The sequence below is a fragment of the Leguminivora glycinivorella genome, chromosome 10, assembly GCF_023078275.1.
Source record: "Leguminivora glycinivorella isolate SPB_JAAS2020 chromosome 10, LegGlyc_1.1, whole genome shotgun sequence".
NCBI lineage: Eukaryota > Metazoa > Arthropoda > Insecta > Lepidoptera > Tortricidae > Leguminivora > Leguminivora glycinivorella.
The window spans coordinates 21,190,144-21,206,790 of NC_062980.1; the positions used below are offsets into that span (position 1 = coordinate 21,190,144).

Genomic DNA, 16,647 nt, shown 5'->3' on the forward strand with positions numbered 1-16,647 from the left:
CTGAAGACTTGAAGCTGTTCAATTGTCTCGTTCTAGAGATCAAGTGAACAAAACAAACAAATTAAAAATTCAGATACAAATACTACATGTGGCATCTAGCAAGAAGTGATCTGTGACCATTAGATACATCTTCACACAATTTTTACATCAGTGAAATTAAACTTAAGGTAAACTATTTACTAGGTTGTTAGTTACAATGGTTCCCTGGTGGAACTCAAACAGACATACGTTAGTAGCAATATTTCAATTTACATTTATAATGAATTACTCCTTATGATTAATTACAGTTCCATGGGCAATTTACATAATTTAACAACAGGACGAACGAGTTCGCCTCCTGAGTTTTTAATTTTACCGATCTGACAACATCGTCGGATCCTTTGAATATTTGTATTACTCTACCCCTACGCCATTGTAGAGGTGGCGTATTGTCATCTTTAATTAGGACTAAATCATTAATTGCAACATTAGGTACATGCCTATTCCATTTATTACGTGATTGTAAATTGTTCAAATACTCAAAATAATATTTAGCCCAAAATTTCTGAGTTATAGCTTGTACAAATTGGAAATGTGATAACCGTGACATATTTGTGTCCTTCCACGAAGGTTCAGGTAATGAAACTAACGGCTGACCAATCAAAAAATGACCTGGACTGAGAATTTCCAGGTCACAAGGATCCTCTGACATTGGAACCAGCGCTCGAGAATTAAGAACCGCTTCTATCCGACAGAAGGCCGTATACAGTAATTCAAAGGTTAGGATCCGATCTCCTATTTCCCGTTTAAGCAGATTCTTACTACTCTTTACGGCCGCTTCGACTAATCCAGACATGTGGGCAGCGCCTGGAGGGTTGAATTCCCAGCGCACGTCTTGACGACGAAACTCATCCGCCAGGACGGTTTCATGGTCAAGTAAGAACTGATTAACCTCACGGAGGTATGAGCTAGCACCTTTAAAATTCGTACCTTGATCACTACGGACGAGGGAGGGCAGCCCTCGTCGACTGACAAACCGTGTGAACGCAGCGATGAAAGCCTCGGTGCTCAGCGACGAGACGAGCTCTAGATGCACTGCCTTGGTACCTAGGCATACAAAAACACACAGGTAAGCTTTAACTGATTTAGCATTCCTAAGTTGGCTGGCCTTAACCAGATAAGGGCCAGCAAAATCCGTTGCAACGCCGGAAAATGGACGCGCGGCCGTGACACGGTCGGCGGGCAGGTCGGCCATGAACGGCGCCTGCTCGGTCGCGCTGAACCTGAAGCATGGGGTACAGCTGTGGATGACGCGAGCAACCTGACGTCTCGCTGACGGGATCCAATACCGCTGTCTCAATATATTAATCAGCGCACTTGTCGATGCGTGACAATGTATTCGGTGATAATGTTGCATCAACAACTGAGTCCATCTATGATCCTTCGGAATAAGCAATGGGTGCTTCGCTTCATAGCGCAGGCTTGAATTACGGAGTCGGCCGCCGACTCGAATAAACTGGTCTTCATCTACGAAGACGCTTAATTTCTGGAGAGACTTGCATACTAATTTTCCTTTTTTCAGTAAGATGGCTTCATCCTTGTATGCATCCAACTGGACCTTCTTGATCCAGTGGCTCGTAGCGGCACGATTTTCATCTATAGACAGGGTCTGGTTCAAGTTTCGTTGCTGCTTCGGCAAACGAATATTCTTGCAAAACCGTAAAATGTATGACGTTACATTTATGAGCTTACTATAAGAGCTCACTCTGGATAGTAGGCAGTCTTCCCATGACTGCTCTTCAGCGACGACATGTACCAATTGTTTGAACCCTGGCAGCTCAGGTGACATGGTGACTGGCATCGTTGGCCACTGAGATTCCTCCTCGAGTAGCCAGTCTGGTGACCACCACAGCTTGCACTTGAGGAGCCTTTTCGCTGTGGTTCCCCGCGACGCGACGTCGGCCGGGTTCAACTCACCCCGGACATAGCGCCATGTCATTAGTCGCTTCGACTGTTGAATGTCTTGTACTCTATTACATTCAAATGTTTGGAGCAGGTGTGGCTTAGTGTTTAACCAACACAACGTTATCTTGCTATCGGACCATGCATTTATGCTGTCAATATCAAGTTCATCTTCATAGGCCGCTGCGGCGTGATTCAGCAATTTATAAACCATATGAGCCGCGTTTAGCTCATTCTTTGGAATGGTTTGCTTGGTCTTTGTCGACGCAACTCTAGTCTTAGCTATAATTAGTCGTACCATGACGTTTCCAGCGGCGTCTGCTGTCCGGAGGTATACGCACGCTCCGTAGCCCATCTCAGACGCATCTCCAAAACCGTGGAGTGAATATGATACCGATCCCGGTAGCGCGACGCATCGAGAGATCTGTAAGTGAGACAAATGGTTTAAATCCTGAACCATTTCGTTCCATTGACTTTCTTGAACCTCCGTGAGGGGTTCATCCCACGTCATTCCATCTGAAAAAAGTGATTGCATAAACAGTTTGAATCTGTAGACGATGGGAGCACAGTATCCGCAAGGATCATATAATCGAGCGATAGTACTTAACACGCTTCGCTTGGTTATCGCTTGCCCTAGGGGTACGTTGATTTGATATGACATTGTGTCGTTTATCGGGTTCCATTGGATGCCTAATACCTTTATGAGGCTCTTATCTTCTGCGTCGAATTGATGAGGTATCTCACAATATTCCTGTGGTAGGTCCTGCAGTAACTCGCGACAGTTGGACGACCATTTTCTAAGTTCATACCCAGCACTGCTCATGAGATCTGTGAGCTCCGATTTTAGCTGCTGGGCCTCCGCAATTGACTCTGCTCCCGCCAGTACGTCATCAACATATACCTGCCGTCGCACGACGTCTGCAGCTGGGGAGCCTGGATGCTGAGCTTGCCAATCATTGGCTAATTGTATTAGCGTCCTTATTGCGACAAAGGGGCTTGACCGTAGCCCGTAGGTATTAGTATTTAACTCATATACCTGTAGGTCCTGCGACGGATCCTCACGCCACAGGATCAGCTGATAGCGCCTATCGTCGGGGTGTATCCACGTCTGCCTGAACATCATGCGGATGTCGGCCGTGAAGACAAACTGATGTCGTCTGAAATTCAACAATATCTTGGTAATATCATTCTGGAGCGGCTTTCCTGAGTGAAGACACTGATTTACAGATATTCCATTGCTACTTTGAGATGCCCCATTGAATACCACTCTGAGCTTATCAGAATCCCTCTTAAAAATACCATGATGTGGAATTATAAAGTGTTCTGAATCAAATTGATAGTTTGATTTCGACATATGTCCTAATGACTCATATTCTCGCATGAAATCCCTGTATTTCTCAGCAAAGACTGGATTCTTGGCTAGCTTCGCCTCTAATGAATAAAACCTGCGTGCGGCAATGGCCCTCGACTCACCGAGTGCGGGTCTGTCTGTCAATAAGGGCAGCCGTACCATGTATTTGCCGTCAGGCATACGTGTAGTATTGGAGGTATACAACCTTTCACATTCGACATGCTCCGGATGCTCCACCGGATCCTCTGGAGGCTGCTCGACCTTCCAGAACTTCTCAAGTACCTCCTCGAGGCGTGTCGCATGGACTCCATAGTCCTCTACGGACGTCCCTCTCAGCTGCTTCGTTGAGATGTCAGCGGGATGCTTCCACAAAGCACCCATCAGTACATGGCCAAAGCACGTTCCATAGGCCTCCACACCTGGAATGTTAGTGAGAATCTTTGAGCCTGTATATATATAATTGAGTATATCCAGTCCAAAAATGATATCTACATCTTGAGATACATCAAACTTTGGGTCTGCCAACTTGAGCTGCGTCGCATCTAAGTGACCCTTGAGGTATGCATTTACATATGGAATATTCCCAGTAACTGTATACATAACTGTAGCTATAACGCTAATTATCGGAACTATTTTTCCTACCGGCCTGAATACTACCTTTGCTATTGTCCCGGGGACATTGACCTTTTGATCACCGATTCCAAATATATTAGTACCATTAAACTGTTGGTGCAAACCTACTTCATCTGCAAATGATTTCTTTACTATGGAGCAAGCCGCGCCGGTATCCAGCAAAGATCTAGCCTTAACGTAAGTACCATTACCTGATCTAACAAGAACAATGGCTGTAGGACTGACACGGATGGATGGCGTCATCCACCGTGCCTCTGGTTCACCAACAGTGAGATCATTTCATTGCCGGGGCTCAGGGCTGCGTCGAGTGCCAAAGCGCAAGGAGTGGAAGGTCTCCTGCGCCTGGCGGGCCCTCGCTCCAACCGGCAGGCGTGGAACGTGACCAGCAGCCACCAAAAGAGGTGTCTGGTTTGATAGGGAGGGAGTCCTAGCTTCCTCCACACCCCACGGTAGTGGTGAGCATGATTGTGATGAGTGGGCCTGCTGCGGCCCTCTCTCCTGTGGCGGGGCCGGTCGAGGTGGTGACCGCCGCTGCGGTGGTGATCGCCTCCACGAGGCTGACTGAGCCGGTGGCTGATCTTGCACTCGGTGCACAGCCTTTGCAGCTGCTGGTTCCTCAACCGACATGCCTGCCACAGCCGAGCATAACAACGAATTATGCACTGATGATTGGCATGCCGCGCACCAATTGCGCGACATACATTCTCTAGCATAATGAGCGCGGAGACATTTGAAGCAGGCCCCTGTATCTCTAGCCCAGGTTCTGCGCTTCGAGGGTGGCAGTCCCAGGAAAGCGGGGCATTTGTACAGGGTGTGAGCACTGCTCGAGCAATAAGAGCAAGTTGCAAATGAACGATTCACCTGATCATTGGGTTCCGGTTGTGCTGCCAGGACCCGGGGGGCTGCCAGGTGGTGAGCCGGCGCTGCGCCGCCTCGACCTCTAGCAGTGGGTGACCGGCGTGCCGCAGGAGTTCGTTCCACTGCTGCAGGGGAGATCGCCTGCTGCACCCGGCATTGTTCATCTAGTAGCGACACTAGCTGGGTAAGGGTCGGTAGCACTTGCGGATCTGTCCCGTGCCGCTCCTCAAAGAGCGTCTTTACGCGCAGGGGCAACTTCTGTAAAATTAAATGCAGTAATAAATACGACCATTCATCGACAGGTTGCTTCAGTTTCCTAAGCGCCTGGATGGCCTCTCTGAGAGGATCATAAAACTGGGTTCTTAAATTGACACTGGGGCCTCCCACGTTGGGCAGGTTTAGGATCTGTCCTATAAAGGTGTCTACCAGCTGCCTGCTGTTGTGATACCTTTGCTTTAGGAGGTCCAGGGCAACTGTATAGTTGTCGCCATCCATAGGCAAATGTTGAACAATCGATAGTGCCTCACTATTTAACGACGTCCTTAAATAATAGTGTTTTTCCGCGTCGGAAAGCGGTCCCGCATCAACAAGGGACATAAATAAGTCATAGAATGACAGCCATTCAGCTAGGCAGCCTGAAAATGTAGGCAATTGAACTAACGGAAGTTTGACCTTACCTTGATGTTTTGAGGTTGAGGGCCTCCCGGACTCCTCTTCCTCTGATGCCTCATCCAATTGAATGAGGAGTCGATTTACCTCGCTAAATTGCTGCTGGTACAGTAGTCTTTCCTCCTCTGCAAGTTCCGAATCACTCGCCACCAATGACTCGTATGCCGAAACATACGTTTTGTAGGCTTCTCGGAAATGCCTCCTTGCTACGGTCGCGGCGATCGTGCCTGGTCGTACCTCAATTGTGCCAGCATAATCCGTTAACATTAAATAACGGGTCTTTAATTGAACCTTTGCGGCTTTTAGCGACATGTTTGCTATGAACACAAATATCTCACAGTAAAGTTAACTCTAAATTGTAACACTTGTTTTCTATATTATAATAGCGATTAACAATATCGATCCGGCAAGTAAATGAATTTGACGTTTAATATGTCAACAACTTTTTTTTTTTTTTTTTTTTTTTTTTTAAGTTGGCTTTCACTCCTCGGTCTTTTTTCCGAGGTGTATTTTGCCAATGACGACGTTTCTCAACATACAACGCACGTAAAGAATGTTCGGTGAACTGAGAATTTTGATTTTGGGAAGGATTGGTGACCTGACATGGACATGGAAGAATAATTGTTATTTAGACATCACAGACAAAACAACACTTAATTATGAAGGGCATTGGAAGAAGATAGATTCGAAAGTTATTGACATGAAAGGAAGATAGAAAAGGATTTAAAATTTATTAATATTTTATTTTTAAAGCAACTATAGAGCAATATATAATTATACCATAGACAACAAGAAAGCATGAGTGTACGCGGTAGAAACGAAACGTAAGATGCAAGATGGAGGCAAAGCAAAAAAGGTAGAGTCAGTTTTAGAGATATTATAGTTTTATGTTATTTTCTTTGATATGTTTTATAAGTATACTAGTGAAGGGAGGGTCCATAAAAGATAGAAGAGATTGGAAATTGATAGGTCGTGGAATACTGTCTGGTAGGACGTCGTATAATGAGTGATTGAGCCTGACGCAGTTAAAAAATATGTGGTCCGTGGTACCTTCATCGAGCCCGCACTCACACAGGGAGTTATCCCGTACCCTAATTTTGCACAGAAACACCGGGGTGCATACGTGTCCCAAACGTAGGCGGCAAATAGTAGACGTGATCCATTTGTGGGTAGACTTAAAGCGAGAAAACCACGGCTTATAGGGAATGATTGGTTGGATGTTACCATAATGTTTGCCCTTTTGTAATCTAGAAGAGTTCCATAATTCCTGCCAGTCATTCCTCGCATCACTGCGGGCTTTCATCATTAAGTCAGCAGATTGTACTGTACTATGCGTTTCCAACCCGTTAAGAGTGGCCTGTTTAGCCCACATATCAGCTGCCTCATTGCCAGCAATGCCACAGTGTCCCGGGATCCAGGCAAGGACAATCTGTAAACCTATTTCGTGACATTTATAGAGCAATTGTTTTATTTTTAGGATATAAGGGGAGACTAATTTCATTTTCAGGTGGTTGCCTACTACTGCCTGCAGACAGCTTTTAGCATCTGAGAAGATTATGGCCTTGGGGATTTTGTGCGATTCAGCATATGCCAAGGCTTCCATAAGAGCAATGGATTCGCCAGTGAAGACAGAAGCCTGAGGTGGACATTTATATGGTAGGAGGATACGATACCTAGGGATCCATACCGCGGCTCCCACATAGCTTCCAGGTCCCAATTTTGAGGCGTCAGTAAAAATGGGTAAGAAGTCTTGCCATTTATTTAATTCTTTATTAAAAGTGATATCTGCAGCAGGGTCATTTTTGTCAATATTGAAGTGTAGAATTATGTTAGGGGAATGTATTAAGCTATTAAAATCAGTTTCAAATAGGGGGTTGATATTTGTTTTGTTTAGTGGGAAGGGAAGGTTCAAAAGTTTTCTGTAACTAATAATAATTCTGGGTGGTATTTTATGTGTCCAATATGCATTTACAGATGCCTCATCAGACAGGGCCTGTAATCTTGAAGTGAGCGGGTGATCCGATAAGGAACAGGCCTTAAATACGTATCGGTCTGACAAAAGTTGCCTTCGAATGAAGAGGGGCGGATCCACACACTCAACCTGTAAAGCATTCTTGGGTGAGGAACGCATGGCTCCAATAATGATTCGCAGACATTTGGATTGAATACTGTCCAATTTACTGAGTGCCTGTTTGTTGCAGGGTTCGAGAATAAATGAGGCATAATCAATTTGGCTACGAATCAGTGCATTGTATAGCAGCTTTTGGCAGTAGGGGTGTGCACCCCACCAGACTCCAGAAAGGGCGCGGAGAACATTGATACCTCTCTCGCATTTACCAACTACATAGTTAAGGTGATGAATACCAGACATTTTGGAGTCCAAAAATACACCAAGAAACTTCACAAAGTTGCAGCTAGGAATAATTTGGTCCTCATATTGAAGGTTGACGGCAGGAATAGTTTGCCGACGTGTGAAGGTCACTGTACAGCTTTTAGAAGGGGAAAGAGATAGACCATGATCATCTAACCAGTCATTCAGATATGCTAGAGCCTCATTGAGTCTGTCAGCTGCTTCGTCGGTATGATGAGCTGTGGAGTAAATGACCAAGTCATCTGCATACTGGAGGATGCTGCAGAAAGGGGAGACAGATTGCTCTATATCATAGGTATATAGGTTATAAAGAATGGGACTAAGGACAGATCCTTGAGGAAGGCCTCGCCATACAGTAAGCGGAGAGTACATAGCATTCCCAAACCGAATTTTAATCGTTCTGCCCATGAATAGCTTAAAAATAATGTCGACTATTCTCGATGGGATGCTCAGCTGACGCAATTTTGCTCTGAGCAGAGGTAGTTGGACATTATCGTATGCAGCGGAGATGTCAAGAAAGCATCCAACTAGTTGCTGTTTTTTAGAGAGTGCCAATCTGATATCAGAGGTTAGTATACTTAAGCTATCCATAGTACTCCTTCCTTTTCGAAAACCGAATTGGGTGTTTGCTAGTATTTTTTTGTTTTCCACTAACCATTCCAATCTGTTCTTCACCAGGTGTTCGAAGATTTTACCCATAGTGGCAGATAGAGCTATGGGGCGATAAGAAGTGGATTGCTGCGGGTCCTTGCCTGGCTTCAAGATTGGGATTACAATCTGTGACTTCCAATCCTCTGGGACCTCCCCGACATGAAGAACGAGTTGTATATTTGTAGGAGGAATTCAATGCAAGGGGGACTTAGTTTTTGGATAAAGCAGTATGGGATGCCGTCCTCCCCGGGTGAGCTGTTACGTAGTCCTCTTAAAGCTATATCCAGTTCTGAGGTTGTAAAAGGGCTGTCAAAATGATGATATGTTGGGTGAGTGTCTTGATATGTATAACATTCCTCAGGCACAAACGGAGGAGCTAGTTTGTTGGCAAATTCACCTAGCCAGGTTGAAGGGTCACATGATGATGTAGGGTCTGATTTGAAGGAGCCTCTGAATTTCTTAATGTTTCTCCATACCAAAGATGGAGGGGTTTTAGGGTTTAGACTTTCGCAGAAGCCCTTCCATCCTGCTTTTTTTGATTTGTTAAGGCAGCGTTTAGTTTGAGCAGATATTTTTTGAAAAGGGTGAAATCTGAAGTTAGGCCTGATCTATTGTATTTACGTTCTGCCATGTCTCGCTCCTTGACAGCTTTTGTGCAGTCTGCGTTCCACCAGGGGGGAGATGGGATTTTCGAATTAAGTGTTTTTTTCCTTGGGATGAACTTATCGGCCGCTTCAAGAACGAAAGATTTAAAGAGATTATATTTGTCACAAGGGTTTAATAAGTCTTTGTTGATTTCTTTTAGTTTTTCCTCGACGTGTGAACAATAGTTGGGCCAGTCGGCTCCATCGATTCTGTGCTTAAGGAGAGGCTCATGAGTAGATACAGGGGACACTGACGATGGTTTTGTCATAACAATGGGAAAGTGATCGCTTCCATAAGATTGGCTCAGAACCCGGTATGAGAGAAGACAAGAAAGGCTAGGAGAGCATGCAGTTAGGTCTAAAACAGAGTTGGGGTTCTGGCCAGGGTACACCCGGTGAGTGGGTGTGCCATCATTGATTACTGAGACATTAATATCATCAAATAAATCAATGAGGAAAGAGGAGAAAGTATCATTGTGCAATGAGCCCCAGGCCGTGTTATGGCAGTTGAAATCACCCATTATTATAAGGGGGTGTGGAACAGAGAATAAAATAGTGGAAAGATCTGGAATTAAATTTAAATTAGGGTGGGGGATATATATTGAAATGATATTTATTCCTATGACATTAGCTGCAACTGCGTTAATTTCATGGGTGTGAGGAGGAAGTTGAATTTGGGAAAAAGGGAAATTTCTATTTATTAATAAGGCACTACCTGCATGTCCGTCATCACGGTCATCCCGGAGGCATGAGAATCCCGAGACCCGGAACCGGGAACCCGGTCGTAACCATGTCTCCGAGATGGCCGCAACAGTTACGGAGTGCGAGTTTATTAGATTAATTAGATCTGGCTTTCTTAAATTAATGCTACGGCTATTCCACTGAAGGAATGAGGCCATAGTAGCCATTGTCAAAGGTTAAACTTGATAGAGATTGTTTTAGAGAGTTCATGTCTTGGGCAACGTTGGGCGGTACTAAGTCTCTTAACCTGGTGATCATGCCCTCAAGGAAGGCAACACCGGACTGTATAAAGTTGTCAGTAGGGGGAACATCATCATTGTAGGGATGGTGGTTAAGAGCGTGTCCATTTGGCATCTGAGATTGGGGAGTAGAAGTAATGTTCTGGAGAGCTCGACGGTCGTATCCGGGAGAAAGGGGGTCCTTGGTCTAACTGGACGGTATATTGTCTTGCGGTATGACGTTGATGTACAGGGAGGCTCAGTAGTGGAAGGTCTGCGTGGGGACGCTGGTGGTGGGGTACTGAACATTGTGTTAGCAATTTCGGCAAAAGTCTTACGCACAGCAGGAGTACGAGCTGCAGCCTCCTGGTAGGAGATGTTGTGTTCTGACATGAGTAGCTTAATTGACTTTTGTCTACCAAATTCTGGGCAATTTTTGTCAGTAGCCAAGTGGCGGCCTGTACAGAACAGGCAGCAAATATGTTCCGGTGCCACGTTGCAGGTTTCTCCAGGGTGTTTTTGGGCACATTTATAGCATCGAGCATCAGATCTGCATTGTGTCTGAATGTGGCCAAAGCGCAGGCATTTTCTGCACTGGATAGTAGGGAGAACATACACTTCTACATTTAGTGACGTGTAGCAGGCGTATAGTTTTGATGGAAGGGTTTGACCTTCAAATGTAACGACTACGGACTGAGTAGGGATCCAAGATGGTGAGCCGTCGTCCTTGGTAACTTTACGTTGCAGGCGGCGGGCTTTCAGGATTTTTCCTGTGCCCTCTTTCAATTCTGTAGCGGATACAAATTCGTCCATCGACCAATCCACAGGAACACCGCGGACCAGACCCATACGAGAGACATGATAGGATGGGATTACTCCTATTAGTTTGTTGCGAGTCAAACATTGGTTTGAGATGAGGTTATTGGCGTCGGCTGGTGATTTACATTCGACGGCAACGCGATTACGTCCTAGGGCTTTAATACCGTCCCTTTTGATACCAGGGACACTGTCTCTAGCAAACAATTGGCCTACTCTGATAGGTTGTAAAGAGGTTCCTGCATTGGGTGCTGCTTCTCGAGATACGTGTACCACAAACGGACCACTGTCAGCGACGTCGTATTTCCGGGATGTATTGTTGTCGAGGTCTGGGTGTTTATACACGGTTGAAACAGAGGCGTTGTTGACTTCACCTTGCATCTGACGCTTCTCGCTGGGTTCGAGAATTTGACGTGACTTTTCCAAAGCCTTGGCGGCGTCTCTTTTCCGGGACTGAATGTCTATATCCATCATTTCTGTAACGTTCGCCAAGGCTGTGGAATTGCCACCAGTGCCAGTGCCACCACCCGGGTCGGGCGGCTTATCCGCCTCGTCCCCCATCACGAATACCCTACCGCCTATCAGTCGGTGTAATTATTTATGTACTCTGTGTTAAAATTGTTAAATAAACCAGTACCAAACACTTACAAACGGGAAGTTTTATTTATTGGGATAACCTAGAAAAAATCCGAACAGACTCACTCAATGCGCTTCTGTCAAAAAAACATGTCAACAACTTGAAGTTTGACGTAACTTAGAGTCTATACACTATGGCCGATTCTGACAGCTGACAGTTGTTCGATGTGAAGTTAGTCACTCAATGTTACCAACTTGGCAACTTAACCGGTAATCTGTTCAATGAAATTGGCACAACACTAATAACCTAAAAACCCATGCGGTTTTGATTTTCACTTCGTTATTTAGCGTCCAACGCACGGAATTTAACACTAAATGCTGGAATGACGCGAATCCTCGATTCTGCTGATTGTAGACCGCTTCGGTCCTGAATCTTGTCCCAATTCGAGGGTTATCTTCCAATATCGTGCTGATAACGATCGTTCCCCTCATGGGCCACCAAAATGTACGCTACACGGCCAGGTCATGGACCCGCCGATCTGGTACACCGAAGAAATGGTGCTCGTAGCCGTCGACGCGTCGTCTCCGGCCCCAAACAGCAAACTTATACAAATCGTTCTCAACGCATTTTTACCGTGCTTGTTCTTACAAGCTCACAGGTCAACTCAAAACTTCAACTCTCGCCGCGAGAGGCAGCACTCACTGCTATATTAGCCAATACTGAATCACGACCAATGATGTCGCTCGATACGTCGTAGTTACAACTAGCCTCGCTAGATGGCGCGCGGAACGCCATTGCGCTTCGAATTGCATGAACACCATGAGAGGCAGTGATCGCTTACCATCAAGCGTTCTGTCTGCTCGTTTGCCTCCTATCGCATAAGAAAATCCATTTAACAGGGACATGCAAAAATAGAGTACCCACAACATAAGCCTTCTTGAGCTTACTGTGGAACTCAGTCAATCTGTGTAACAATGTCCTGTAAGAATATCCTATAATATTATACATTCACAATTCGAAAATCTTCTTCAAAATGGCTAAAAATGCAGGCGACATTTTAAAATGCATCCATCTCGAAAGCCGAACGTTCAATTCAACATTCTTGGCGAATCGAAAATGTCAAAAATCTTTGGCCTAATGGTTTATCAATGCCCTTTGAATATCCTACGAGTTGGCTGTGCAAAGGAAGATGCAGAATCGCAAGAAATACCAATAGTTCAATAAGTTCATACTATTAGATTGACATTGAAATATTTGTGTACAGGAATGTGAACATTAAAACAAGAATAGCAAAGGGAGAGCGAAAAACCAAACAACCAGCTTCCAGACCTATTATATTTTGACAACTACTTAACAAAACGAGAAAACAAAACATTACATTTATGAATGTCATTGTATAACACCATAACCAAAAGGTATAAAAAGTACAATGATATCATCATCAATTCATCATCCTCCTTGCGTTATCCCGGCATTTGCCACGGCTCATGGGAGCCTGGGGTCCGCTTTGACAACTAATCCCAAGATTTGGCGTAGGCACTAGTTTTACGAAAGCGACTGCCATCTGACCTTCCAACCCGGAGGGTAACTAGGCCTTGTTGGAATTAGTCCGGTTTCCTCACGATGTTTTCCTTCACCGAAAAGCGACTGGCAAATATCAAATGACATGATATAAAAACTATAAATAGTCTACGACAATTTAGTAGCGAATGCTTAAACTTGTAGTCATTCATTGTCATCTAATTTCATTTGGTATGGCACGGCATAGGATAGGCAATTAGGCAGTTGCGATTTTATTCCTTTAATCTCTTTATTCATCACTTCATCTTCATCTTTTTGGGATTAGTTGTCAAAGCGTTCCCCAGGCTCCAATGAGCCGTGGCATATAACGCAAGGAGGAAGAAGGATGATGATTGATAAAGTAGTTTTATCAACTTTTCCGGGCTTTAAATCATCACCTCGTTTTGTTTATGGGTTCAGATGTTTCTAAGCATGAACAGGTAATACGAACAGACAGACAGACAAGTCGTACTTTCCATACTTTGCGTTCGAAAAATATTTGAATTTGTAGTGAATAATCCGCCATTGGACGCCCTATAAATACCCGACCACGTCGTAGACTACTAAATAAATATGGCGGTAGACGATATGGTATATTTTAAATTGAAGCTATACGGAAATAGTGCCAATAGAGCCAGCAGTAAGTACCCTTTTGATTGAAAATGACACAAATTCTTTCCAACCGTCCGAGGAAGTACCTAAAGGATCTATCTAAACACATCACACAGCGATATCAAAGACATATATGTAACTTCGTATAGACTGATAAAGTTAAGAAAAAACCGTACCTCAGAACCATAGAGAAAAAGGTACGGTGGCCTAGATGGCGTTACACCTTTGGGGGACGCTCGGCTAGGTGACGCTTATATTAAATTTTGACATTTTTCCCCTCACTAGCTCGGAAATACGTGTTTTGTCCTTTTGGTAAAAACGCATTTATCCAAGTGGGTAAAGTAATTTGACTTGAATAGTCAAATTAACAAGGTGAATCTAGTAATGAAGAATATGTGGAACCAAATTGTCAAAAGTTTTGTGAGGTTCAAAAAGTGTTTAAAATACAAGCCCCCTTGTATAACAAATAACTATTAACACATCGAGAATGCCAAATTGTCAAAATTGAGGTCAAAAGCTTTAAGCCTGCGTCGATAGCAGTGTACACATTTTACTTTGACAGTAACTCTCTATAAAACTCGATCCTCTTTGGCGATACTAACGAGCGATTTTTGGTCGTCTAGAGTTACGGGAAGTTAGGGAGTTAGGTTTGGGGAAACCCTAAATCGTCTCTCCGTAGATGGCGGTATAATCGCATAGGAAAAGGCTAAAAAGCGCGATACATGAATGATGCTTTGCCGAGTCTCCACCTTTGACGTGGGTTCCCTTTGCCGGTACAGTCAGCGTGTGACTTTTGAGATTGGCAATAAGTTTATATCGTGTATTGAGACGATTTGTTATTTATGTGACAAGATTTCTTGTATTTAAGCTTACTGTATTTAACACCCTTTGTGGATGTCTTGCGTGGCCACGGAAGAAACGTACACTGAGAGGAAATACAACCAGTTTTCATGTTCGTTCAACAAGTTTTTTGGTTAAAATAGCGCCTAAGTGCTCTTTGGTTCAAACAACAAGCTACTTGTCATTTGAATCGGCAATATATTTGAATCAACAAGTCGATTTTATAAAAACAACCTGACACATATTGTTTTAAACATACGTTTGGCTGATTCAAACGGATAAACCGCAACAAGTCGAACTTGTTAAATTCACAATGCAAATTTCTCTCAGTGTAGGAATAATGGTAAAATGTGACGTTATCTGGGTAAAGGGACCTTATTGTCTGCTGCGCTTACGTCCCGCGACGTCATATCTGTATACGAACCTCGCTCATAACGCCATATGCGCCATCGACAATTAGGTCCCTTGACCCAGATATCGTCACAAATAATCGATTATCTTTAAATATGTGTACAAAACTCGATATTTAAAGCATTGTATGAGTTCTTGCTTTTTTAGAATTTGTACTATTCCCCCATTGGAGAATACCATTGCAGAGTATAGCGTGGGCGTAAGCACAATAATAGTTATGAGGTTGTTTTATGTCTAGTTATGTAGGTGTTTTGTATGATCTTTTTACATTTACGCGAATCGAGCTTTTAGATACCATATAATAACGTGTATCGAATATCAGCATCTTTAGCTTCGAGCTGTTTGTCCAAATAACACTGTTTTATTATATATATTTTTACAAAAAGGACATGCTCGACCAAAATTGACATGACTGTTATCAACATTAAAACACTTCGTTTGCTGACCAAAATTGACATGACTGTTATCAACATTAAAACACTTCGTTTGCTGCTAACTAAAAATATTATTGTTAAAGTTATACGTAAACGTAGTTCCTGCAAAAGTTTTTTACAATTATGCATCCGAATTTCTGCTTTTTCTTTCCAACTGTACTGTCAGTCTAATACGACGTATGAAAGGGGCCGGAAATCAAAGCGGGTCCACTGAATGGAACACAAAGTTATGTGTACCTACTGAATTTTTTATACGTCTTCTGATATTCTTACCTTTTAAGTCTGGGGCGAAATGCATTTTAAATAGGTAAGGAATTTGTGCTTTACTTTAAGTTGACATTCAAAGGCGTTTTCAGCGACTTATTTAAATTGAGTGTGTAGTCTGGTTTGAGTTATAAATTCAAGTTTTTGGTTTTAACCATGTTTTGATAGTAGGAAACATGGGTATTAAGGTATAGAGAATTTATGTCAAAGTAAAATGTGTAGTTGTATTGACTGCCATCTCTCTAGCTCTCTACACAAAATCAAAATATTTAGAATCTCAGTTTTAAAATATTAGCGCCATCTAACCGAACATCAACCAAAGGTGTAGCGCTATCTAATCGAAACGATTTTTTATTCTCTATGGTTCGCTCTCTAAGACGTTGCCTTTTACGGAATTATGATGTACCTAGGTACAATATTTTTCGTTTTAGTCTTGTAATCAAAGGTTTATTTTATTAATATCAGCTACTTTGAAGATTATCTAATACATAATTTTGCGTAGAGAGAATGGATGAGAGGAGATTAACGAAGAAAGTATATGAAAAAAAAGTGGAAGGGTCAGTTGGAAGTGGAAGACCTAGGCGAACTTTTCTTGTTCAAATCGGGGAAATATTGCAAAAAGGCCAGGTCAGAAGTACTCGAAACCGACGAGCGTGTATGAGAAACGTTATGAAAGTGTGTGAAGCGAAAGTGATTTGTCAGAATCGTAGTAAATGGAAATCCGTGATCTCTGCCTACCCCTCTGGGAAACAGGCGTGATTGTATGTATGTATGTATGTATAATTTTGCGTATACTCTCTTTTCAATCTCCAATAAATTTCTCCGAAAACCAATTCTCGAAAAATACTCTCAGCCTCAAAAAATAGTTGACCAAGTTCAAGAAAACGATAGCAACGGGCAAAGTTGCGCTAAGGTGATTATAACTTTGCTCCAAATTGAATCAAATGTACACCCAGGGGCAAATAAGTTAATCCCGAACTTATTTGTTAAGAAGTTACCTGTTATTACACTTTGAATTAATGCTAGTGCTCTTAAAACTAAGTTTTGGTAATGGTG

At 43.3% G+C, this 16,647-nt stretch overlaps 1 protein-coding gene and 1 long non-coding RNA gene across 11 annotated transcripts; one reads left to right on the forward strand and one right to left on the reverse strand.

The window, feature by feature from the left end:
- Positions 1–342: 342 nt before the first annotated feature.
- Positions 343–5,884, reverse strand: LOC125230092. Of its 9 annotated transcripts, none has more exons than XM_048135106.1 (4): positions 5,540–5,884; positions 4,787–5,041; positions 2,240–4,554; positions 343–1,086 (listed from the first exon to the last, which is right to left on the reverse strand). In XM_048135106.1, exons 1-3 carry the CDS (start codon positions 5,762–5,764, stop codon positions 4,165–4,167), a joined length of 870 nt encoding a protein of 289 aa, XP_047991063.1. In that variant the 5' UTR covers positions 5,765–5,884; the 3' UTR covers positions 343–1,086; positions 2,240–4,164. The 9 variants fall into 9 exon arrangements, with proteins under 9 accessions (XP_047991063.1, XP_047991064.1, XP_047991059.1 ...); XM_048135107.1 differs by having other exon boundaries at positions 5,461–5,884; XM_048135102.1 differs by having other exon boundaries at positions 2,240–3,711; positions 4,117–4,554; positions 4,787–5,884.
- Positions 5,885–6,239: 355 nt separating this feature from the next.
- On the forward strand, positions 6,240–8,624 carry LOC125230093. Of its 2 annotated transcripts, XR_007177489.1 has the most exons (5): positions 6,240–6,308; positions 6,960–7,192; positions 7,427–7,570; positions 7,654–8,391; positions 8,502–8,624. It is a non-coding gene; the product is annotated as an uncharacterized LOC125230093 (long non-coding RNA). The 2 variants fall into 2 exon arrangements; XR_007177488.1 differs by lacking the exon at positions 6,240–6,308 and having other exon boundaries at positions 6,885–7,192.
- Positions 8,625–16,647: the final 8,023 nt, after the last annotated feature.

Coding starts and splice junctions, on each gene's coding strand:
- LOC125230092 (XM_048135098.1), bottom strand. CDS start 3,892: ATGTATACAGTTACTGGGAATATTCCATATGTAAATGCATACCTCAAG. Junction 1,087..2,239: donor ACGCCGCTGGAAACGTCATG/GTACGACTAATT, acceptor TTGTATGCCTAG/GTACCAAGGCAGTGCATCTA.